At 53.2% G+C, this 23,866-nt stretch overlaps 1 protein-coding gene across 1 annotated transcript; it reads left to right on the top strand.

The window, feature by feature from the left end:
* The first annotated feature begins 98 nt into the window (after positions 1-98).
* Positions 99-23,667, top strand: LOC128802652 (dynein regulatory complex protein 1-like). The gene is made up of 17 exons (XM_053969209.1): positions 99-309; positions 376-547; positions 9,095-9,191; positions 10,851-10,963; positions 12,713-12,896; positions 13,816-13,953; positions 14,199-14,285; positions 16,906-17,028; positions 18,671-18,810; positions 18,903-19,037; positions 19,123-19,352; positions 19,593-19,765; positions 19,908-19,997; positions 20,929-21,015; positions 21,151-21,326; positions 23,171-23,311; positions 23,406-23,667. The coding sequence occupies exons 1-17, from the start codon at positions 144-146 to the stop codon at positions 23,518-23,520; spliced, it is 2,367 nt and encodes a 788-aa protein (XP_053825184.1). The 5' UTR covers positions 99-143; the 3' UTR covers positions 23,521-23,667.
* Positions 23,668-23,866: the final 199 nt, after the last annotated feature.

Genomic DNA, 23,866 nt, shown 5'->3' with positions numbered 1-23,866 from the left:
CATGATGCCACACGCGTTGCCTGGCAACGAGAGACGCTCGGAGCTGCGCGCATGCGCAGTGGGCGCCGCGCATCGTCCGTTGCCGGGGCAACGGGAGCCGCGCATGCGCGGTAACGGGCGCGCACCTGCTCTCAGGTGTGCGCATGGAGCCGGGGAAGGACGGGGCGGGCCCAGGCCCGAGCCTGGGGCTCGCGGAGCTCGAGCCCGAGCCTAAACTCGATCCTAAAACCCATCCCAAGAGGGATCCCGGTGCTGATCCCGGTGCCGGTACCGATCCCGGTGCCGGTCCCGATCCCGGTGCTGATCCCGGTCGCGGTACCGATCCCGGTGCTGGTTCCGATCGCGGTGCCGATCCCGATCCCGGTGCTGATCCAGATCCCGGTGCTGATCCAGATCCCGGTGCCGGTACAGGTCCCGGTATTGATCCCGATCCCGGTGCCGGTCCCGGTGCCGATCCCGATCCCGTTCCCGATCCCGGTACCGGCGCGGATTGGGAGCGCCAGCAGCGAATCGCCGCCCGCCGCAACCGCATCGATGCCCGGCGCCGGTGAGGAACGGCGGGGCCGGGCCCTCATTCCCGGTTTTCCAGAGGATCCTCCCGGTTTTCCACAGGGGGGAGGTGGTGGGGGGGGGGTCCCCACCCCAAACTGGGACACGGGCAGAGATCAGGAGCCGACCCCAAACTCGAGGATTGGGACCGGGGCTCAGAACCGGCACCGGGGCTCGGGATCTGTCCCAAACCTATCCCAGGGGCTCAGGAATATTCCCAGAACTCAGGATCCAATCCCAAACCCATTCCCAGGGCTCAGGGTCCATCCCAAACCCAATCCCAGAACTCAGGGTCCATCCCAAAACCAATCCCAGGGCTCAGGGTCCATCCCAAACCCATTCCCAGAACTCAGGGTCCATCCCAAACCCAATCCCAGAACTCAGGGTCCATCCCAAACCCAATCCCAGGGCTCAGGGTCCAATCCCAAAACCAATCCCAGGGCTCAGGGTCCATCCCAAACCCAATCCCAGAACTCAGGATCCAATCCCAAACCCAATCCCAGGGCTCAGGATCCAATCCCAAACCAAGTCCCTGGGCTCAGAACTATCCCAAACCCAATCCCAGGGCTCCGGGTCCATCCCAAACCCAATCCCAGAACTCAGGGTCCATCCCAAACCCAATCCCAGGGGCTCAGGGTCCATCCCAAACCCAATCCCAGAACTCAGGGTCCATCCCAAATCCAATCCCAGAACTCAGGATCCAATCCCAAACCCAATCCCAGGGCTCAGGATCCAATCCCAAACCCAATCCCAGAACTCAGGGTCCATCCCAAACCCAATCCCAGGGCTCAGGGTCCATCCCAAACCCAATCCCAGGGCTCAGGGTTCATCCCAAATCCAATCCCAGAACTCAGGATCCAATCCCAAACCCAATCCCAGGGCTCAGGATCCAATCCCAAACCCAATCCCAGAACTCAGGGTCCATCCCAAACCCAATCCCAGGGCTCAGGGTCCATCCCAAACCCAATCCCAGAACTCAGGGTCCATCCCAAACCCAATCCCAGGGCTCAGGGTCCATCCCAAACCCAATCCCAGGGCTCAGGGTTCATCCCAAACCCAATCCCAGAACTCAGGGTCCATCCCAAACCCAATCCCAGAACTCAGGGTCCATCCCAAACCCAATCCCAGGGCTCAGGGTCCATCCCAAATCCAATCCCAGAACTCAGGATCCACTCCCAAACCAAGTCCCAGGGCTCAGGGTCCATCCCAAACCCAATCCCAGAACTCAGGGTCCATCCCAAACCCAATCCCAGAACTCAGGGTCCATCCCAAATCCAATCCCAGAACTCAGGGTCCATCCCAAACCAAGTCCCAGGGCTCAGGGTCCATCCCAAACCCAATCCCAGAACTCAGGGTCCATCCCAAACCCAATCCCAGAACTCAGGATCCATCCCAAACCCAATCCCAGGGCTCAGGATCCAATCCCAAACCCAATCCCAGAACTCAGGGTCCATCCCAAACCCAATCCCAGGGCTCAGGGTCCAATCCCAAACCCAATCCCAGAATTCAGGGTCCAATCCCAAATCCAATCCCAGGGCTCAGGGTCCATCCCAAACCCAATCCCAGGGCTCAGGGTCCATCCCAAATCCAATCCCAGGGCTCAGGGTCCATCCCAAACCCAATCCCAGGGCTCAGGATCCAATCCCAAACCCAAACCCAGGGTTCAAGATCCAATCCCAAACCCAATCCCAGAACTCAGGATCCAATCCCGAACCCAATCCCAGGGCTCAGGGTCCATCCCAAACCCAATCCCAGAACTCAGGGTCCATCCCAAACCCAATCCCAGGGCTCAGGATCCAATCCCAAACCCAATCCCAGGGCTCAGGGTCCATCCCAAATCCAATCCCAGAACTCAGGATCCACTCCCAAACCAAGTCCCAGGGCTCAGGGTCCATCCCAAACCCAATCCCAGAACTCAGGGTCCATCCCAAACCCAATCCCAGGGCTCAGGGTCCATCCCAAACCCAATCCCAGAACTCAGGGTCCATCCCAAATCCAATCCCAGAACTCAGGGTCCATCCCAAACCCAATCCCAGGGCTCAGGATCCAATCCCAAACCCAATCCCAGACCTCAGGGTCCATCCCAAACCCAATCCCAGAACTCAGGGTCCATCCCAAACCCAATCCCAGGGCTCAGGAACATTCCCAGAACTCAGGGTCCATCCCAAACCCAATCCCAGTGCTCAGGATCCAATCCCAAACCCAATCCCAGAAGTCAGGGTCCATCCCAAACCCAATCCCAGAACTCAGGGTCCATCCCAAATCCAATCCCAGGGCTCAGGGTCCATCCCAAACCCAATCCCAGGGCTCAGGGTCCATCCCAAATCCAATCCCAGGGCTCAGGGTCCATCCCAAACCCAATCCCAGGGCTCAGGGTCCATCCCAAACCAAGTCCCAGGGCTCAGAACTATCCCAAACCCAATCCCAGAACTCAGGGTCCATCCCAAACCCAATCCCAGGGCTCAGGGTCCATCCCAAACCCAATCCCAGGGCTCAGGGTTCATCCCAAATCCAATCCCAGAACTCAGGATCCAATCCCAAACCCAATCCCAGGGCTCAGGATCCAATCCCAAACCCAATCCCAGAACTCAGGGTCCATCCCAAACCCAATCCCAGGGCTCAGGGTCCATCCCAAACCCAATCCCAGAACTCAGGGTCCATCCCAAACCCAATCCCAGGGCTCAGGGTCCATCCCAAACCCAATCCCAGGGCTCAGGGTTCATCCCAAACCCAATCCCAGAACTCAGGGTCCATCCCAAACCCAATCCCAGAACTCAGGGTCCATCCCAAACCCAATCCCAGGGCTCAGGGTCCATCCCAAATCCAATCCCAGAACTCAGGATCCACTCCCAAACCAAGTCCCAGGGCTCAGGGTCCATCCCAAACCCAATCCCAGAACTCAGGGTCCATCCCAAACCCAATCCCAGAACTCAGGGTCCATCCCAAATCCAATCCCAGAACTCAGGGTCCATCCCAAACCAAGTCCCAGGGCTCAGGGTCCATCCCAAACCCAATCCCAGAACTCAGGGTCCATCCCAAACCCAATCCCAGAACTCAGGATCCATCCCAAACCCAATCCCAGGGCTCAGGATCCAATCCCAAACCCAATCCCAGAACTCAGGGTCCATCCCAAACCCAATCCCAGGGCTCAGGGTCCAATCCCAAACCCAATCCCAGAATTCAGGGTCCAATCCCAAATCCAATCCCAGGGCTCAGGGTCCATCCCAAACCCAATCCCAGGGCTCAGGGTCCATCCCAAATCCAATCCCAGGGCTCAGGGTCCATCCCAAACCCAATCCCAGGGCTCAGGGTCCATCCCAAACCCAATCCCAGAACTCAGGGTCCATCCCAAACCCAATCCCAGGGCTCAGGATCCAATCCCAAACCCAATCCCAGGGCTCAGGGTCCATCCCAAATCCAATCCCAGAACTCAGGATCCACTCCCAAACCAAGTCCCAGGGCTCAGGGTCCATCCCAAACCCAATCCCAGAACTCAGGGTCCATCCCAAACCCAATCCCAGGGCTCAGGGTCCATCCCAAACCCAATCCCAGAACTCAGGGTCCATCCCAAATCCAATCCCAGAACTCAGGGTCCATCCCAAACCCAATCCCAGGGCTCAGGGTCCAATCCCAAACCCAATCCCAGACCTCAGGGTCCATCCCAAACCCAATCCCAGAACTCAGGGTCCATCCCAAACCCAATCCCAGGGCTCAGGAACATTCCCAGAACTCAGGGTCCATCCCAAACCCAATCCCAGGGCTCAGGATCCAATCCCAAACCCAATCCCAGAAGTCAGGGTCCATCCCAAACCCAATCCCAGAACTCAGGGTCCATCCCAAATCCAATCCCAGGGCTCAGGGTCCATCCCAAACCCAATCCCAGGGCTCAGGGTCCATCCCAAATCCAATCCCAGGGCTCAGGGTCCATCCCAAACCCAATCCCAGGGCTCAGGGTCCATCCCAAACCAAGTCCCAGGGCTCAGAACTATCCCAAACCCAATCCCAGAACTCAGGGTCCATCCCAAACCCAATCCCAGGGCTCAGGGTCCATCCCAAACCAAGTCCCAGAAATCAGGGTCCAATCCCAAACCCAATCCCAGAACTCAGGGTCCATCCCAAACCCAATCCCAGGGCTCAGGATCCACTCCCAAACCCAATCCCAGAACTCAGGATCCATCCCAAACCCAATCCCAGGGGCTCAGGGTCCATCCCAAACCCAATCCCAGGGCTCAGGGTCCATCCCAAACCCAATCCCAGAACTCAGGATCCATCCCAAACCCAATCCCAGGGCTCAGGGTCCATCCCAAACCCAATCCCAGAACTCAGGGTCCAATCCCAAACCCAATCCCAGGGCTCAGGGTCCAATCCCAAACCCAATCCCAGGGCTCAGGGTTCATCCCAAACCCAATCCCAGGGCTCAGGATCCAATCCCAAACCCAATCCCAGAACTCAGGGTCCATCCCAAACCCAGTCCCAGAACTCAGGGTCCATCCCAAACCCAATCCCAGAACTCAGGGTCCATCCCAAACCAAGTCCCAGAAATCAGGGTCCAATCCCAAACCCAATCCCAGAACTCAGGGTCCATCCCAAACCCAATCCCAGGGCTCAGGATCCACTCCCAAACCCAATCCCAGAACTCAGGATCCATCCCAAACCCAATCCCAGGGGCTCAGGGTCCATCCCAAACCCAATCCCAGGGCTCAGGGTCCATCCCAAACCCAATCCCAGAACTCAGGATCCATCCCAAACCCAATCCCAGGGCTCAGGGTCCATCCCAAACCCAATCCCAGAACTCAGGGTCCAATCCCAAACCCAATCCCAGGGCTCAGGGTCCAATCCCAAACCCAATCCCAGGGCTCAGGGTTCATCCCAAACCCAATCCCAGGGCTCAGGATCCAATCCCAAACCCAATCCCAGAACTCAGGGTCCATCCCAAACCCAGTCCCAGAACTCAGGGTCCATCCCAAACCCAATCCCAGAACTCAGGGTCCATCCCAAACCCAATCCCAGAACTCAGGGTCCATCCCAAATCCAATCCCAGAACTCAGGGTCCATCCCAAACCCAATCCCAGGGCTCAGGGTCCATCCCAAACCCAATCCCAGAACTCAGGGTCCATCCCAAACCCAATCCCAGGGCTCAGGATCCAATCCCAAACCCAATCCCAGGGCTCAGGGTTCATCCCAAACCCAATCCCAGGGCTCAGGGTCCAATCCCAAACCCAATCCCAGAACTCAGGGTTCATCCCAAACCCAATCCCAGAACTCAGGATCCATCCCAAATCCAATCCCAGGGCTCAGGGTCCAATCCCAAACCCAATCCCAGGGCTCAGGTCCATTCTCAGGGCTCCAAACCCATCCCAAATCCATTGCCAGGGCTCAGGATCCATCCCAAAGGATCCAATCCCAAACCAAATCCCAATCCCAGGCTCAGAATCCATCCCAAACCCAATCCCAGGGTGGGAAGGATCCCACCGGGATCACCCCAAATCTTTTCCCCATCCCACCTGGCATTGATTCCATTGGAATATCCCGAGCAGGAAGGATCCCATCGGGATAATCTGAAATCCTTTCCTGATCCCACATGGGATTGATCCCACTGGAATATCCCAAGCAGGAAGGATCCCATCGGGATCATCCCAAATCCTTTCCTGATCCTACCTGAGACTGATCCCACTGGAATGTCCTGAGCAGGAAGGATCCCACTGGGATCATCCCAAATCCTTTCCTGATCCCACCTGGCATTGATCCCACTGGAATCTCCTGAGTGGGAAGGATCCCATCGGGATCATCCCAAATCCTTTCCCGATCCCAAGGAACCACCTGGGACTGATCCCACTGGAATACCCCACGTGGGAAGGATCCCACTGGCATCATCCCAAATCCCTTCATGATCCCACTGGAATCTCCCCTGAGTGGGAAGGATCCCACCAGGATCATCCCAGATCCTTTCCTGATCCCACTGGAATATCCTGAGAGGGAAGGATCCCACTGGGATCATCCCAAATCCTTTCCTGACCCGCTGCAATATCCCAAGCATGAAGGATCCCACTGGGATCATCCCAAAACCTTTTCCAATCCCACAATGGATTGATCCCATTGGAGTATCCCAAGCAGGGGAGGATCCCACTGGGATCATCCCAAATCCTTTCCCGATCCCAAGGAACCAGATGGGACTGATCCCATTGGAATACCCCACGTGGGAAGGATCCCACCGGGATCATCCCAGATCCTTTCCTGATACCACCGGAATATCCCGAGTGGGAAGGATCCCACTGGCATCATCCCAGATCCTTTCCTGATCCCAACTGGAATTGATCCAGCTGGAATCTCCCCTCAGTGGGAAGGATCCCACCAGGATAATCCCAGATCCTTTCCTGATCCCACCGGAATATCCCGAGCGGGAGGGATCCCATCGGAATCATCCGAAATCCTTTCCCGATCCCACATGGGATTGATCCCACTGGAATATCCCAAGCAGGAAGGATCTCATCGGGATCATCCGAAATCCTTTCCTAATCCCACCTGGGATTGATCCCACTGGAATATCCCGAGTGAGAAGGATCCCACTGGCATCAGCCCAAATGCCTTCCTGATCCCACTGGAATGTCTCGAGTGGGAAGAATCTCATCGGGATCATCCCAAAACCTTTCCTGATCCCACCTGAGACTGATCCCACTGGAATATCCAAGTGGGAAGGATCCCAGAGGGATCATCCCAAATCCTTTCCTGATCCCACCTGGGATTGATCCCGCTGGAATATCCCAAGCAGGAAGGATCTCATCGGGATCATCCCAAATCCTTTCCTGATCCCAAGGAACCACCTGGGACTGATCCCATTGGAATATCCCACGTGGGAAGGATCCCAGTAGGATCATCCCAAATCCCTTCCTGATCCCACTGGAATATCCTGAGAGGGAAGGATCCCACCAGGATCATCCCAGATCCTTTCCTCATCCCACCGGAATATCCCAAGTAGGAAGGATCCCACTGGGATAATCCCAAATCCTTTCCTGATCCCACCAGAATATCCTGAGTGGGACGGATCCCACCAGGATCATCCCAGATCCTTTCCCAATCCCAAGGAACCAGCTGGGACTGATCCCATTGGAATACCCCACGTGGGAAGGATCCCACTGGGATCATCCCAGATCCTTTCCCGATCCCACATGGGATTGATCCCACTGGAATATCCCAGGTGGGAAGGATCCCACCAGGATCATCCCAGATCCTTTCCTGATCCCACCGGAATATCCCGAGTGGGAAGGATCCCACTGGCATCATCCCAAATGCCTTCCTGGTCCCACTGGAATATCTCAAGTGGGAAGAATCTCATCGGGATCATCCCAAATCCTTTCCTGATCCTACCTGAGACTGATCCTACTGGAATACCCCACGTGGGAAGGATCCCACTGGCATCATCCTAAATCCCTTCATGATCCCACTGGAATCTCCCCTGAGTGGGAAGGATCCCACCAGGATCATCCCAGATCCTTTCCTGATCCCACTGGAATATCCCAAGTGGGAAGGATCCCATCGGGATCATCCCAAATCCCTTCCTGATCCCACTGGAATATCCTGAGAGGGAAGGATCCCACTGGGATCATCCCAAATCCTTTCCCGATCCCAAGGAACCACCCGGGACTGATCCCACTGGAATATCCCAAGCAGGAAGGATCTCATCGGGATCATCCCAAATCCTTTCCCGATCCCAAGGAACCACCTGGGACTGATCCCACTGGAATATCCTGAGAGGGAAGGATCCCACTGGGATCATCCCAAATCCTTTCCTAATCCCACCTGGGGTTGATCCCACTGGAATATCCCGCATGGGAAGGATCCCACCGGGATCGTCCCAGATCCAGCTCCAGCCCCTCCCATCCCAAAATTCCCTCCCTCTTCCCGCATTCCTGGCAGGATTCTCAGTTCCAGAGGGGGAATCCTGGATCCCGTTTTCCCTCGGGAATGCTGTTCCCAGTTTCCTTCTTCCCATGTGCTGTGCTGGGATTGGATCCCGGCCCCTTTCCAAGCATCGGGAACAGTTTGGGGTGGATATTGTATTATTAAATATTATATATATTTTTTTTTTTAATATTTTTATTTTTATTTTTATTTTTATCAATTAAATTAATATTTATATTATATTATATTATATTATATTATATTATATTATATTATATTATATTATATTATATTATATTATTATATTATATTATATTATATTATATATAATTTATTATATATAATTTTTTTATAAAAAATTAATTAAATCTAATTTATATTAAATTTTTATCAATTAAATATATATTAAGTTTATATTATATTATATTATATTATATTATATTATATTATATTATATTATATTATATTATATATCTTTTATATTATATATCATATATCATGTCATATATATAATATCATATTATATATAATTTATTATATAAAATTACATTAATGAAATCAAATTTATATCAATACATAGAATTAGCATCACTATTATTATGAAATATTAATAAAATATCCCGACTTTTCCCTGTTTCCCTCCCAGGGAAGCCCTCGGAGAGGAGGTGGAGCGGGAAGAGGAGGAGGAGGAGGAGGAGGAAGAGGAGAGGAAGAGCCTGAAGCTGATCGAGGAGACCCAGAAGGTCTGGAAGGATCGGGAATCTCCACCTGGATCCCTCTTTATCCCTGGATTTCCCCCTTTTTGGGCCTAAAACCAGGAGAGAAACTCCCCAGGACCGGGATTTGAGTGGGATCCTTGGGATCCGATGGGAATTTCCTCTTGGATCCTTTCTTATCCCATATTTCCCCCCTTTTTGGGACAAAAACCAGGAGAGAAATTCCCAAGGACTTGGACTGGGGCTGGATCCTTGGGATTCAATGGGAATCTCTTGGATCCATCCTTGTCCCTTGTTTTGATCCTTGGGGTCTCCTTGATGGGACAAAAAATGGGGAGAGAAACTCCCCAGGACTGGGATTTGGGATCCAATGGGAATTTCCTCTTGGATCCATCCTCATCCCTTGTTTTGATCCTTGGGGTCTCCTTGATGGGACAAAAAATGGGGAGAGAAACTCCCCAGGACTGGGATTTGGGATCCAATGGGAATCTCCTCCTGGATCCATCCTTATCCCATATTTTCCTCCTTTTTGGGACAAAAACCAGGAGAGAAATTCCCAAGGACTGGGACTGGGGCTGGATCCTTGGGATCTGATGGGAATCTCTTGGATCCATCCTTATCCCTTGTTTTGCTCCTTGGGGTCTCCTTGGTGGGACAAAAATCCAGGAGGAAAACTCCCCAGGACTGGGATTTGGGATCCAATGGGAATCTCCTCCTGGATCCATCCTTATCCCATATTTTCCTCCTTTTTGGGACAAAAACCGGGAGAGAAATTCCCAAGGACTTGGACTGTTGCTGGATCCTTGGGATCTGATGGGAATCTCTTGGATCCATCCTTGTCCCTTGTTTTGATCCTTGGGGTCTCCTTGGTGGGACAAAAATCCAGGAGAAAAACTCCCCAGGACTGGGATTTGGGATCCAATGGGAATCTCCTCCTGGATCCATCCTTATCCCATATTTTCCTCCTTTTTGGGCCAAAAACCAGGAGAGAAATTCCCAAGGACCAGGATTTGGACGGGATCCTTGGGATCTGATGGGAATGGTTGGATTCCATGGTCTTTTCCAACCTTAATTCCATGTGGGGATTCTGAAATGTGATTATGGGATGGGATTCCGGGATGGGATTCCAGGATGGGATTCTGGGATGGGATTATGGAATGGGATGGGATTCCAGGATGGGATTCCGGAATGGGAATCCAGGATGGGATTCCAGATGGGATTCCTGGATGGGATTCCAGGATGGGATTCTGGGATGGGATTCTGGGATGGGATTCCAGATGGGATTCCAGATGGGATTCCAGATGGGATTCCAGGATGGGATTCTGGGATGGGAAGCCAGGATGGGATGGGATTCTGGGATGGGATTATGGAATGGAATAGGATTCTGGGATGGGATTCCGGGATGGGATTATGGAATGGGATAGGATTCTGGGATGGGATTCCAGGATGGGATTCCAGGATGGGATTCTGGGATGGGATTATGGGATGGGATTATGGAATGGGATGGGATTCAGGGAAGGGATTCAGGGAAGGGATTTAAGCAAGGAAAGGGATTTCAGGATCCTTTAGGGACCAGGATTTGACCGGGATCCATGGAATTGGATTCCCAACCAGCCCACGGACGGGAAGGATCTGGGATTGGTGCATTCCAAGCCCAAAATTCCCGGAGTGTCCCTTCCCTGGCAGGTCCTGGCCAAGCTGCTTTTCCAAGGGACGCAGCTGCTGACGAACGTCCAGGTGGGATCCGATCTCCGGGAATCGCGGAGGCGGGAAAAGGAGGGGCAGGAGAAGCTGAGGAGGTGAGCGGGGAGGAGCCGGGAGTTTGGGAATGCCGCCGGATTCCGATGGAAAATTGAGGCCCGTCATGAGGTCCCAAATCCCACCTGGCCCAGGTGGTTGGAGGGAGATTTCCAGAGGTTTCCGGGGGAGCTGGAGATGGGTTTGGGAATGGCTTCCCAGTGGGAAAGGGGAGCTTGGGATTTTGGGATCTTGGGAAGGAATTCCCGGCTGGGCTGGAATTCCCAGAGAATCCCTGAATCCCTGGCAGGGTGGGTTTGGATCACCCTGGGATCGTGGGAAGTGTCCCTGGGATGGGATGGAAGGTCCATGGATCCCATCCCAAACCATTCTGGGATTCTGGGATCAAGGACACTCAGGATCCATCCCAGAGGGATTTTTATGGAATTTAGGGATGGAAAAGGGAAAGGAGACCCTTCCTGGAGATCCAAGATGCTAAGTGAAGCCCCTGGATCCCAAAATTCCTTCTCCCGGAGGAATCAGGGTGGGGATGGATCCAATCCCAGGCTGGGAGAGCTGGGAATGTTCCCCTGGATCAGGGAAGGATCCAGGGAATCCTTGGAGCCGCTTCCCGATCCCAAAGGAGCTCCAGGAGAGCTGGAATTTGGGGAAGGGCTGGAGGGGCAGGAGCCAGGGAATGGCTTCCAGTGGGAAAGGGGAGCTTGGGATTTTGGGATCTTGGGAAGGAATTCCCGGCTGGGCTGGAATTCCCAGAGAATCCCTGGGAGTGCCCAAGGAAATGTTGGATCACCCTGTGATGGTGGGGTTGGAATGGTTTGGGATTGACGGTTCACGAATCCCATCCAAACCGTCCTGGAATTCCTCCTTGGAATTCCTCGGCGCATTCCTGGAATGGCCCCGTCCATTCTGCTCTGACAGTGGAATTTTTCCTACTGGGATTTTCCAAAGCTTTCCCAGCTTCTGGCATTCCCTGATCCCCACCAGGATCATTCCTGGCCGCTCCTATCCTGCTTTTCCATCAGCCCCATTCCTGGAAATTCCAAGAAACACCAAATCCATGCTCCCGGGATTTAGGGAAGGGGGATTTAGGGAAGGAAAGGGATTTAGGGAACGGATTCAGGGAATGGATTTAGGGAAAGGGTTTAGGGAAGGGATTTAGGGAAGGGATTTAATGGAAGGGATTTAGAGAAGGGATTCAGGGAATGGATTTAGGGAATGGATTTAGGGAAGGGATTCAGGGAAAGGATTCAGGGAAGGAATTTATGGAAGTAAAGGGATTTTAGGGAATGGATTTCGGAAAGGAAAGGGATTTAGGGAAGAGATTTAGGGAAGGAAGGGGATTCAGGGAAGGGATTCAGGGAATGGATTTAGGGAATGGATTTAGGGAAGGGATTTAGGGAAGGGATTTAGGGAAGGAAAGGGATTCAGGGAAGGAAAGGGATCCAGGGAAGGGATTTAGGGAAGGAAAGGGATTCAGAGAAGGGATTCGGGGAATGGATTTAGGGAATGGATTCAGGGAAGGGATTCAGGGAAGGGATTTAGGACAGGAAAGGGATTTAGGGAAGAGATTTAGGGAAGGAAAGGGATTCAGGGAAGTGATTCAGGGAATGGATTCAGGGAATGGATTCAGGGAAGGGATTCAGGGAAGGAAAGGGATTCAGAGAAGCAAGGGGATCCAGGGAAAGGATTCAGAAAATGCATTCAGGGAAGGGATTTAGGGAAAGGAAGAACCCCAGGTCTGGAGCAAATCCAGCCCTATCCCAGTTCCCCGATTCCCTGGCTTCCCGCAGGTTGGAAAAGCTGGAGAAGGAAGCCCAGCGCGGGACGGAAAAGTTGGCGGAGATCAACTCCAAGTGGGCCTCGGTGGGGGACGTGAAGATCCCGCAGGAATTGTGGGAGCTGCTGGAGCAGCAGCGGGAGGAGTGCGAGCAGCTCCTGGCCGGGAAGAACCGGCTCATCCGAGAGCTCCAGGAGGTATCTGGGAATTCCCGGAGCTGCTCCCAGGGCTGGAGCGCCTCTGCCATGAATCCCGGCTGGGAGAGCTGGGAATGCGCAGCTGGATCGGGAAAAGATCCAGGGAATCCTTGGAGCCGCTTCCCGATCCCAAAGGGGCTCCAGGAGAGCTGGAATTTGGGGAAGGGCTGGAGGGCCAGGAGCCAGGGAATGGCTTCCAGTGGGAAAGGGGAGCTTGGGATTTTGGGGATCTTGGGAAGGAATTCCTGGCCGGGCTGGAATTCCCAGAGGATCCCTGGCAGTGCCCAAGGGTGGGTTTGGATCACCCTGGGATCGTGGGAAGTGTCCCTGGGATGGGATGGAAGGTCCATGGATCCCATCCCAAACCATTCCGGGATTCTGGGATCAAGGACACTCAGGATCCATCCCGAGGGATTTTTATGGAATTTGGGGATGGAAAAGGGAAGGAAGACCCTTCCTGGAGTCCCGAATTCCCAGTGAAGCCCCTGGATCCTGAAATTCCTTCCCAGAGAGGAGTTGGGATGGGAATGGATCCAATGCCAGGCTGGGAGATCTGAGAATGTGCAGCTGGATCAGGGAAGGATCCAGGGAATCCTTGAAGCCTTTTCCAGAGGGAAAGGAGAGCTGGAATTTGGGGAAGGGCTGGAGGTCCAGGAGCCAGGGAATGGCTTCCAGTGGGAAAGGGGAGCTTGGGATTTTGGGATCTTGGGAAGGAATTCCCGGCTGGGCTGGAATTCCCAGAGAATCCCTGTCAGCATCCCAGGAAAGGTGGGATCACCCTAGGATGGTGGGGTTGGAATCGGATGATCCTTAAGGTCCCTTCCCACCCAATCCACGATAATTCCATGTCCTGCCGTTTCCCTGAGGATTCCCACTCGATTCCCGCTGATTCCGGCCTCTCCTTCCCTCATTTTTCCAGGAGCTGAAGGCCAAGGACGAGCAGTACGGGCAGGCCCTGCAGGAGCAGGCGGGTGAGATCCAGGTGCTCCTGGAAAGGATGGAAGAACAAACCAGGAATATGCTCAAAGCCTACCGGCACCACCTCCGGCAGATCGAGGTACCCAATTCCCGGGAAAAGCGGGAAAAGCAGGAAAAACCGCTTTGCTTCTCCGTATCTTTTGTGGGGGGAAAAAAAAAAAAACACCTCGGAATGGCGGTGCTGGGATGAAATCCGGGTGGGTGAGTCCGGAATCCGGAGCTCTGAGGGGTTGGGAATGAGTTTGGGAGCGACCCGGAAGCGTCGCTGCCCGGCTGTTCCCATTCCCTGAGATCCCCGGCGTGGAATTTCCGTCTCTTCCGCAGAAAACGTTTGAGGAGGAGCGGCGGGAAATGCTGGCCAACAACCGGAAAAGGTGGAATGAGGCCATCCGGGCCCACAACGAGCAGGAGGTGAATCCCGTGGGAGATACTTTTCCTTTTTTTTTTTTTTTTTTTTTTTTTTTTGGGTGGAAAATTCCCATTTTTCCCGTGGGAATCGCTGAGGGTGGAAAAGCCCTCTGGGGTCACCGAGTCCAACCATTCCCAGCGCTGATCCACAGGGCCAAATCCACATGGATTTCAATCCCAACGGGAATGGGGACTCCACCCTGAGCTGGGCAGCTCTTCCAGGGCTGGAAAACCCTTTCCAGGTGGGAATTGTTCCCAATATCCGTCTAAACTTCCCCTGGAAGTTTCCCTCTTATTCGATCCCACCTGGCTTCAACTTTTCCGGGAATTCCAGAAAGGGAAATTTCTCTCTGGAGCCTCCTTTTCTCCAGGCTCCCTGAGATATTTTCCCAGCTCCTTCAGCTGCTCCTGGAGTTCCAGCCCCATTCCCAATCCGTTCCCTTCCCTGGACATGCTCCAGGTCCTGCTTGGAATGCCGGGATCGGCTCTGCCCGGGAAGGCGCCGTGAAGGAGATGGGTTTTTTGGGATTGGGGTGGGAACAGGGATTGGGATGGATAAGGTTGGATGGGGTTGGATGAGGTGGGATGAGGTGGGATGAGGATTGATGGGGTTGGATAAAGTTGGAGAAGGTTGGATGAGGTTGGAGGAGTCTGGATGAGGTTGGATGAGGTTGGATAAAGTTGGATGAGGTGGGATGAGTTTGGATGGGGTTGGATGTGGTGGGAGGAGGTTGGATGGGCTCGGATGGGGTTGGATGAGGTTGGATGAGGTGTGATAAGATTGGAGGAGTTTGGATGAGGTGGCATGAGGTTGGATGAGGTTGGATGAGGTGGGATGAGGATTGATGGGGTTGGATAAAGTTGGAGAAGGTTGGATGAGGTGGGATGAGGTTGGAGGAGGCTGGATGAGGTTGGATGGGGTTGGAGGAGGTTGGATGGCCTTGGATGGGGTTGGAGGACTTTGGATGAGGTGGGATGCAGTGGGATAAAGTTGGATGAGGATGGACAAGGTGGGATGAGGTTGGATGAGGTGTGATAAGATTGGAGGAGTTTGGATGAGGTTGGAAGAGGTTGGATGAGGTTGGATGAGGTGGGATGAGGTTGGATGAGGATTGATGAGGTTGGATGAGGTGGCATGAGGTTGGATGAGGTTGGATGAGGTGGGATGAGGATTGATGGGGTTGGATAAAGTTGGAGAAGGTTGGATGAGGTGGGATGAGGTTGGAGGAGGCTGGGGTTGGATGATGTTGGATGTGGTGGGAGGAGGTTGGATGGCCTTGGATGGGGTTGGAGGACTTTGGATGAGGTGGGATGAGGTTGGATAAAGTTGGATGAGGATGGGCAAGGTGGGATGAGGTTGGATGAGGTGTGATAAGATTGAAGGAGTTTGGATGTGGTGGAAGGAGGTTGGATGAGGTTGGATGAGATGGGATGAGGTAGGATGGGGTTGGATGGGGTTGGATGAGGTTGGAGGATGTTGGAGGAGGTTGGATGGGGTTGGAGGAGGTTGGATGAGGTGGGATGCGGTGGGATAAGGTTAGATGAGGATGGATGAGGTTGGAGGAGGTTGGATGAGGTTGGAGGATGTTGGATGGATGAGGTGGGATGAGGTTGGAGGAGGTTGGATGAGGTGGGATGAGGTAGGATGGGGTTGGATGGGGTTGGATGAGGTTGGAGGATGCTGGAGGATGTTGGATGAGGTGGGATGAGGTTGGAGCAGGTTGGACGGGGTTGGATGAGGTTGGAGGATGCTGGAGGATGTTGGATGAGGTGGGATGAGGTGGGATGAGGTGGGATGAGGTTGGATAAAGTTGGAGGGTTTTGGATGTGGTGGGAGGAGGTTGGATGGCCTTGGATGGGGTTGGAGGATGTTGGATGAGGTTGGATAAAGTTGGAGGAGGTTGGATATGGTGGGATGAGGTTAGATGAGATTGGGATGAGGTTGGATGAGGATTGATGAGGTGTGATAAGATTGGAGGAGTTTGGATGAGGTTGGAGGAGGTGGGCGTAAGTGGGATGAAGTTGGACAAAGTTGGACATTGGATGAGGTTGGATAGGGTTGGATGAGGTGGCATGGGGTTGGAGGAGGTTGGATGAGGTGGGATGAGGTTGGATGAGGTTGGATGAGGTTGGAGGACAGTGGATGGATGAGGTGGGATGAGGTGGGATGAAGTTGGATGAAGCTGGATAAAGTTGGATGAGGTGGGATGAGGTTGGAGGATATTGGAGGAGGTTGGATGGTGTTGGATGTGGTGGGAGGAGGTTGGATGGCCTTGGATGGGGTTGGAGGACTTGGGTGAAGTGGGATGAGGTTGGATAAGGTTGGATAAAGTTGGAGGAGGTTGGATGAGATTGGGATGAGGTTGGATGAGATTGGGATGAGGTTGGATGAGGATGGAAGAGGTTGGAGGAGGTGGGCGTAAGTGGGATGAAGTTGGACAAAGTTGGATGAGGTTGGAGGAGGTGGGATGAGGTGGGATGAGATTGGGATGAGGTTGGATGAGGTGTGATAAGATTGGAGGAGTTTGGATGAAGTTGGAGGAGGTGAGAGGAGGTTGGATGGAGTCGGAAAAAGTTGGATGAGGTTGGAGGAGGTGGGATGAGGTTCTCCTTGCTCCCACAGCTGGAATTCCTGCGGAAGCAGATGGACAAGGCACTGGATTTCGAGCAGCAGCTGAACGAGCTGCAGGATGAGAGCGTGGAGAACTACGACAGCATGAAATTCCAGCTGGAACAGGATGTGCAGGTACCGGGAAAGGGCCCGGATCACGGAATCACCTCTGGGAACCCTGGAACGGTTTGGGTGGGAAGGGACCTCAAATCCCAAACCATTCCAACCTCGACACCTCCACGATCCCAGGGTGCTCCAACATTTCCTTGGACACAGGGATCCAGGGATTCTCTGGGAATTCCAGCCCAGCCGGGAATTCCTTCCCACGATCCCAAAATCCCAAGCTCCCCTTTCCCACTGGAAGCCATTCCCTGGCTCCCGGCCCTCCAGCCCTTCCCCAAATTCCAGCTCTCCATTCCCTCTGGAAAAGGCTCCAAGGATTCCCTGGATCCTTTCCCTGATCCAGCTGCACATTCCCAGATCTCCCAGCCTGGGATTGGATCCAGGCCCAACCCGATTCCTCCTGGAGAAGGAATTTCAGGATCCAGGGGCTTCACTGGGAATTCGGGACTACAGGAAGGGTCTCCCTTCCCTTTTCCATCCCCAAATTCCATAAAAATCCCTCAGAATGGATCCTGAGTGTCCTTGATCCCAGAATCCTGGAATGGTTTGGATGGGATCCATGAAGCTTCAATCCCATCCCAGGGACACTTCCCACGATCCCAGGGTGATCCAAATCCACCCTTGGACATTCCCAGGGATCCAGGAATTCTCTGGGAATTCCAGCCCAGCCGGGAATTCCCTCCCAAGATCCCAAAATCCCAAGCTCCCCTTTCCCACTGGAAGCCATTCCCTGGCTCCTGGCCCTCCAGCCCTTCCCCAAATTCCAGCTCTCCTGGAGCCCCTTTGGGATCGGGGAGCGGCTCCAAGGATTCCCTGGATCCTTTCCCTGATCCAGCTGTGCATTCCCAGCTCTCCCAGCCCCAGAGCAGCTCCGTGGCATTCCCTGGACTCGCTCCAGCAGCTCCACACCCTCAGTTCCCGATAACTTGGAGGTGTGGGATGTTCCCAGGACTTTTTGGGATGGAAACAGCTCCGTGCTGCAGCCCAGCATTCCCAGGGAATGCCGTGTGGCCGTTGGAAAGACGGAAAATGTTGGAAAAACAACCTTGAGCTGTGGCCGGGGGAGGCTCCGGAGATAATTTTCCCTCTTTGTGTTCCACGGCCTTATCTTGGTTTGGGAGCAGCCTTGGGAACCGGGATAATAACGGAGAAATCCCTCGGGCTGCTGCAGGGAAAGTTTTCCACGGGATATTAGGAATATTTTCTTCCCCAAAATAGGTGTAAAATATCCCAATATGAATCCCAACAAACGCAGAATTCCCTAAGGAGAAGGAGGAGAGGGAATTCTCTGTGCCCACTGCAGGTGGAAAAAAAAAAAAAAATACCTGGAAGCAAAAATTGACACTGGGATTGGGATCTAGGGTGGGAATTCCAAGCTGGGAGAGCCTGGGATTGGGAAGGACTTCCCTGGTGGTTGTTTAGGATTTCTGCCTTTGGATTTCTGCCCCGAGGTGGGATTTTTGGGAATTAACCCCTGGATCATGGCTTTCCTCCATCCTCTGGAAAGGGAAAAACTCTCAGACCCGCTGGGATTTAATTCCAGCTTTTCTTTTCCTGGGGAATCCAAACCCTTCTGGGAGTTTCCCTGGGTTTTCCCTAAACTCCGGGCTTGTCTTTGTGACTTTTTTTTTTTTTTCCCTCCATGGAATTCCAGTACCTGGAGAGGAAACTCCGGCAGATGAAGGGAATTTACCACCTGAACCAGGTGAAGCTGGAATACAACCTGGACGTTCTCCGGCAGCTGGATGTGGAAAATTCCACGCTCCGATCCCTGCAGAAAAGGAAAATCAGCCGGTAAAACCCATCCCGGCAATCCCCTCCCGTTCCAAAGCTTTTCCCCACGCCTGGGGAAAATTCCCAAACCCAGGCTCTTTGTCCCTTCCCAGATTCCGGACGTCGCTCGAATTGCTGAGCGCCAAAATGGCCAAGCAGGAGATGAAATTCCAAGAGGAAAAGCAGAGCCTGGAATCCGAGCTGGAGCGGGTCACGGGGCAGTTCCAGGAGACGCGGAGCCGGATGAGGTGGGGAGCGCTTGGAATTCCGCCCCGTGGGGAGCCTCCGGAACGCCGGAGCGGGATCCGATCCCTTCGGGATCCTTTTCCACAGGCAGCTGATGCGCAGCAGCGCCGAGAAATTCCGGCAGGTTTGGATCGTGAACGAGGAAGAGGCCAAAGCGTTGATCCGGGAAGCGCTGGATGCCGATCGGATCATCCACGTCCAGCAGCTGGGAATGCCGTGGGAAGAGCCTCACTTGTGGTTCATGGATAACGTGGGACCCCTGGGGCGCCGCCAGGAAAAGAGGGATGCCATGCAGGTGGCCACCAAACTCCTGGAAGGTGGGATCCGTGGATTCCTTGGAAATCTTCCTCCGCGTGGAAAGGCTCCCGTGTCCCGCCGATCCTTGGGATTTCCAGACGGGATCTTCCGGGAGTGGCCAGCCCTGAGCTGCGTTTTTCCCGGTTTTCCCCGTTCCGAGGAGCAGCTCTCATCCCAGGAGCTTTGTCTTCCAGGGATTTTGCCCCCGGTGGCTCCCAAGGTTTGGGATTTTGCTCCCAACTCCCCTCTCTGATTTTCAGGGATCAAATCTGGAAAACCGGAGCAGGAACGGAGGGGGAGTAAGAAGAAAGGAGCGCGGAGCGCAGAAGGAGGGAAGGAAAACCAGGAAAGGCTGGAGGAAAGAGCCACATCCCGGCCGGGCATTCCCAGGAAAACCCTCCGGAAAATCCTGGAGGTCCTGAGCGAGGAGTCGGTGAGTGGCGCTGGAGCCCGGGATCCGGGAGCAGCCCTGGATCTAGATTATTTTTTTTTTTTTTTGGTGTGGATCCCTTTGGAATGAGGGCTGGGAACGCTCACCGTGGCTCTGCCCCCTCTTCCCGACCTTTTTTCCCAAGGGATTCCTGCTGGAAAACAAACTCCTAAAGCCGCTGCGGGAGGCGGTGGGGCCCAGGAACGACGTCCGGCAGCTCCGATCCGTCTTCGAGGTGAGCTGGGATTGGATCTCCGGGGATTGGGCTTGGAATGCTCAGCGCCAGGAGGACGTGGAGCCGGGAATGCTGACCTGGATCGGGGAAGGATCCGGGGAAATCCCTCAAGGGGCTCCAGGAGAGCTGGAATTTGGGGAAAGGGCTGGAGGGCCAGGAGCCAGGGAATGGCTTCCAGTGGGAAAGGGGAGCTTGGGATTTTGGGGATCTTGGGAAGGAATTCCCAGCTGGGCTGGAATTCCCAGAGAATCCCCGAATCCCTGGCAGTGCCCAAGGGTGGATTTGGATCACCCTGGGATCGTGGGAAGTGTCCCTGGGATGGGATTGGTGGTCCATGGATCCCATCCCAAACCATTCCGGGATTCTGGGATGAAGGACACTCAGGATCCATCCTGAGGGATTTTTATGGAATTTGGAGATGGAAAAGGGAAGGGAGACCCTTCCTGGAGTCCTGAATTCCCAGTGAAGCCCCTGGATCCTGAAATTCCTTCTCCAGGAGGAGTCAGGATGGGGCTGGATCCAATCCCAGGCTGGGAGAGCTGGGAATGGAGGGAATTCCCTGGAAAGGGGAGCTTGGGGTGAAATCTTGGGAAGGAATTCCCGGCTGGGCTGGAATTCCCAGAGAAGCTGTGGCTGCCCCAGGACCCCTGGGAATGTCCAAGTTTTGGGATCATGGAAGGTGTCCCCGCCCATGGAATGGGATGGGCATTGAGGTCCCTTCCCGCCCAGAACATTCCATGATTCCCAGATTCCCAGCTCCAGCCCATCCCGATGATTTAAGCACCTCCGGGACTCCTCCAGCCTCTTCCCAAACTTTCCCATCCATGGATATTCCTGGCTTCCCACCATTCCTTCCTTATCCAGCATTTCCTCCGCTCTGGAAAATTCCCTTCCCTCCCCTCCCCATCCCACGGAATTCCCGCTTTTCCAGGCCCTCCGGATCGAGGACGAGGACGAGCTGCGCGAGCTCCTGGATTTTTTCCTGGACTACGAATCCCAGAACGCGCCCAAGATCCAGGTGGGATCACCAGGGGAGAGCCCGGCAGATCCCAGGATCCCAAGAATTCCGGGAATGAGGATTGGTGTGTTCGTATCCAAAAAAAAAAAAAAAAAAACCCAAATTCCACATCCAGCTTTTCTTTTCTCCCTCCAGGTCACCGGGATGGGAGAAGATCCCACGGATCCGGCTCAGGACCGAGGGAGCGGCAGATCCCATTCCCAGAGGGATCAGCACCAACCCCCCGGGAGCTCCCCTCGCATCCCGTCCATCCAAGTGGACCACGTCCTGACAATCCTGCGGGAATTCCTACGGGATTTTGTCAAGCTGAGGTGGGAACAGCCAACCTGGGATCCAGGGAATGTCCTGGGTTGTCCTGCTCGGAGAAAAAAAAAAAAACTTCCCAACCTTCCCTGCTCCACGACAGAGGAATCAGGAGATTCCCAAGGCTGGGAATAGCCAGGAAGGAGATGATCCGGGACCTGGGAAGAGAGGGAAAGCTGGAGTTTGTTCTCCTTCCCAAAGATTTGTTCTCCTTCCCAAGGGTTTGTTCTCTGTTCCCAAATATCGGCTCTCCATCCCAAAGATTTGTTCTCCATCCCAAGGGTTTGCTCTCCATCCCAAGGTTTTTTTCCTCTATCCAAAGGATTTGTTCTCCATCCCAAAGATTTGTTCTCTATTCCCAAAGTTTTTTTCTCTATCCCCAAGATTTTTTCTCTATCCAAAGGATTTGTTCTCCATTCCAGGGATTTGTTCAACATCCCATGGGCTTCTTCTCCATCCCAAGCTTTTGCTCTCCATCCCAAGGATTTGTTCTCCATCCCAAAGATTTGTTCTCTATTCCCAAGGTTTTTTTCTCTATCCCTAAGATTTTTTCTCTATCCCAAGGAATTGTTCTCCATCCCAAAGATCCGCTCTCTATTCCCAAGGTTTTTTTCCTATCCCAAAGATTTGTTCTCCACCCCAAGGATTTGTTCTCCAACCCTAAGATTTGTTCTCCATCCCAAAGATTTGTTCTCCATCCCAAGGATTTGTTCAGCATCCCAAGGATTTGTTCAGCATCCCAGGGATTTGTTCTCCATCCCAAAGATCTGTTCTCTATTCCCAAGGTTTTTTTCCTATCCCAAAGATCTGTTCTCCACCCCAAGGTTTTTTTTCTCTATCCCAAAGATTTGTTCTCCATCCCAAAGATTTGTTCTCTATTCCCAAAGATTTTTTTTCTATCCCAAAGATTTGTTCTCCATCCCAAGGATTTGTTCAGCATCCCAGGGATTTGTTCTCCATCCCAAAGATCTGTTCTCTATTCCCAAGGTTTTTTTCCTATCCCAAAGATCTGTTCTCCACCCCAAGGTTTTTTTCTCCATCCCAAAGATTTGTTCTCTATTCCCAAAGATTTTTTTTCTATCCCAAAGATTTGTTCTCCATCCCAAGGATTCTTTCAGCATCCCAGGGATTTGTTCAACATCCCAAGGATTTGTTCAGCATCCCAAGGATTTGCTCTCCATCCCAAAGATTTGTTCTCCATCCCAGGGATTCTTTCAGCATCCCCGGGATTTGTTCAGCATCCCAAGGATTTGCTCTCCATCCCAAAGTTTTGTTCTCTATTCCCAAAGATTTGTTCTCTATTCCCAAAGATTTTTTTCTATCCCAAAGATTTGTTCTGCATCCCAATGATTCTTTCAGCATCCCAGGGATTTGTTCAATATCCCAAGGATTTGCTCTCCATCCCAAGGATTTGTTCTCCATCCCAGGGATTTGTTCTCCATCCCAAGGATTTGTTCTCTATTCCCAAAGATTTTTTTTTCTGTCCCAGGGATTTGCTCAACATCCCAAGGATTTGTTCTCCATCCCAAAGATTTGTTCTCTATTCCCAAGAGTTTTTTCTCTATCCCAACGATTTGTTCTCCATCCCAAAGATTTGTTCTCTATTCCCAAAGATTTTTTTTCTATCCCAAAACTTTGTTCTCCATCCCAAGGATTTGTTCAGCATCCCAGGGATTTGTTCTCCATCCCAAAGATTTGTTCTCCATCCCAAGGATTCTTTCAACATCCCAGGGATTTGTTCTGCATCCCAAAGATTTGTTCTCCATCCCAGGGATTCTTTCAACATCCCAGGGATTTGTTCTCCATCCCAAGCTTTCGATCTCCATCCCAAAGCTCTGTTTTCCATCCCCAGGGATGAAGGACCCCCCAGGGAAATTCAGGACGTCCGGGACAATTCCAAGGACGGGGAATACTGGGAAGCCCTGACCCGCGTCATTCCCGAGCGGACACTCAAACTTTGGGATGCGCTTGGAGCCGCGCTCTTGGAATATCAGTGAGTGCCTGGGGTGGGGAGGACTGGGACAATTCCGGGGATTTTCCACGTCATCCCGAGGATTTTCCACGTTCTCCCGGTGTCCCTTTCCCAGTAAAGTTCTGACCCGGAGATCCGAGCTCTTTTCCGAGGCTGCCGCCCTGCAGCGGCAGAACTCGGAGCTGGGAATGCTGCTGGAGGAATATTTGGGATCCGCACAAGGCCGGTGAGCTCAGCCTTCCCATTCCCGGGGATATTCCAGACACGGATCCCACCGGGATCGATCCAAACCCGGGAATCGTCGGTGCCGGGTGTGGATTTGCCTGGATCGGAGCCAGGAATTCCTGGCGGGGGTTAATAAACCATTCCCAAACCTGGATCTGTGTGCGGAGCAGCTCGGGAATGGGAGCGTGTCCAGGTGTCCCCACCATCCAGGGAATTCTTGGAACTGTGGGAAGTGCCACAAAACCGTGGGATCTGCAGTGTGGAATTCCAGGATGAGAGCTAAAATACCACCCCATTCCAACCCTGACACCTTACACAATCCAGGGAATTCCTGGAATTGTGGGAAGTGCC

The sequence above is a fragment of the Vidua macroura genome, unplaced genomic scaffold, assembly GCF_024509145.1.
Source record: "Vidua macroura isolate BioBank_ID:100142 unplaced genomic scaffold, ASM2450914v1 whyUn_scaffold_135, whole genome shotgun sequence".
NCBI lineage: Eukaryota > Metazoa > Chordata > Aves > Passeriformes > Viduidae > Vidua > Vidua macroura.
The sequence above is the reverse complement of the archived record's forward strand: the minus strand, read 5'-3'. Positions and strand labels throughout refer to the sequence as shown.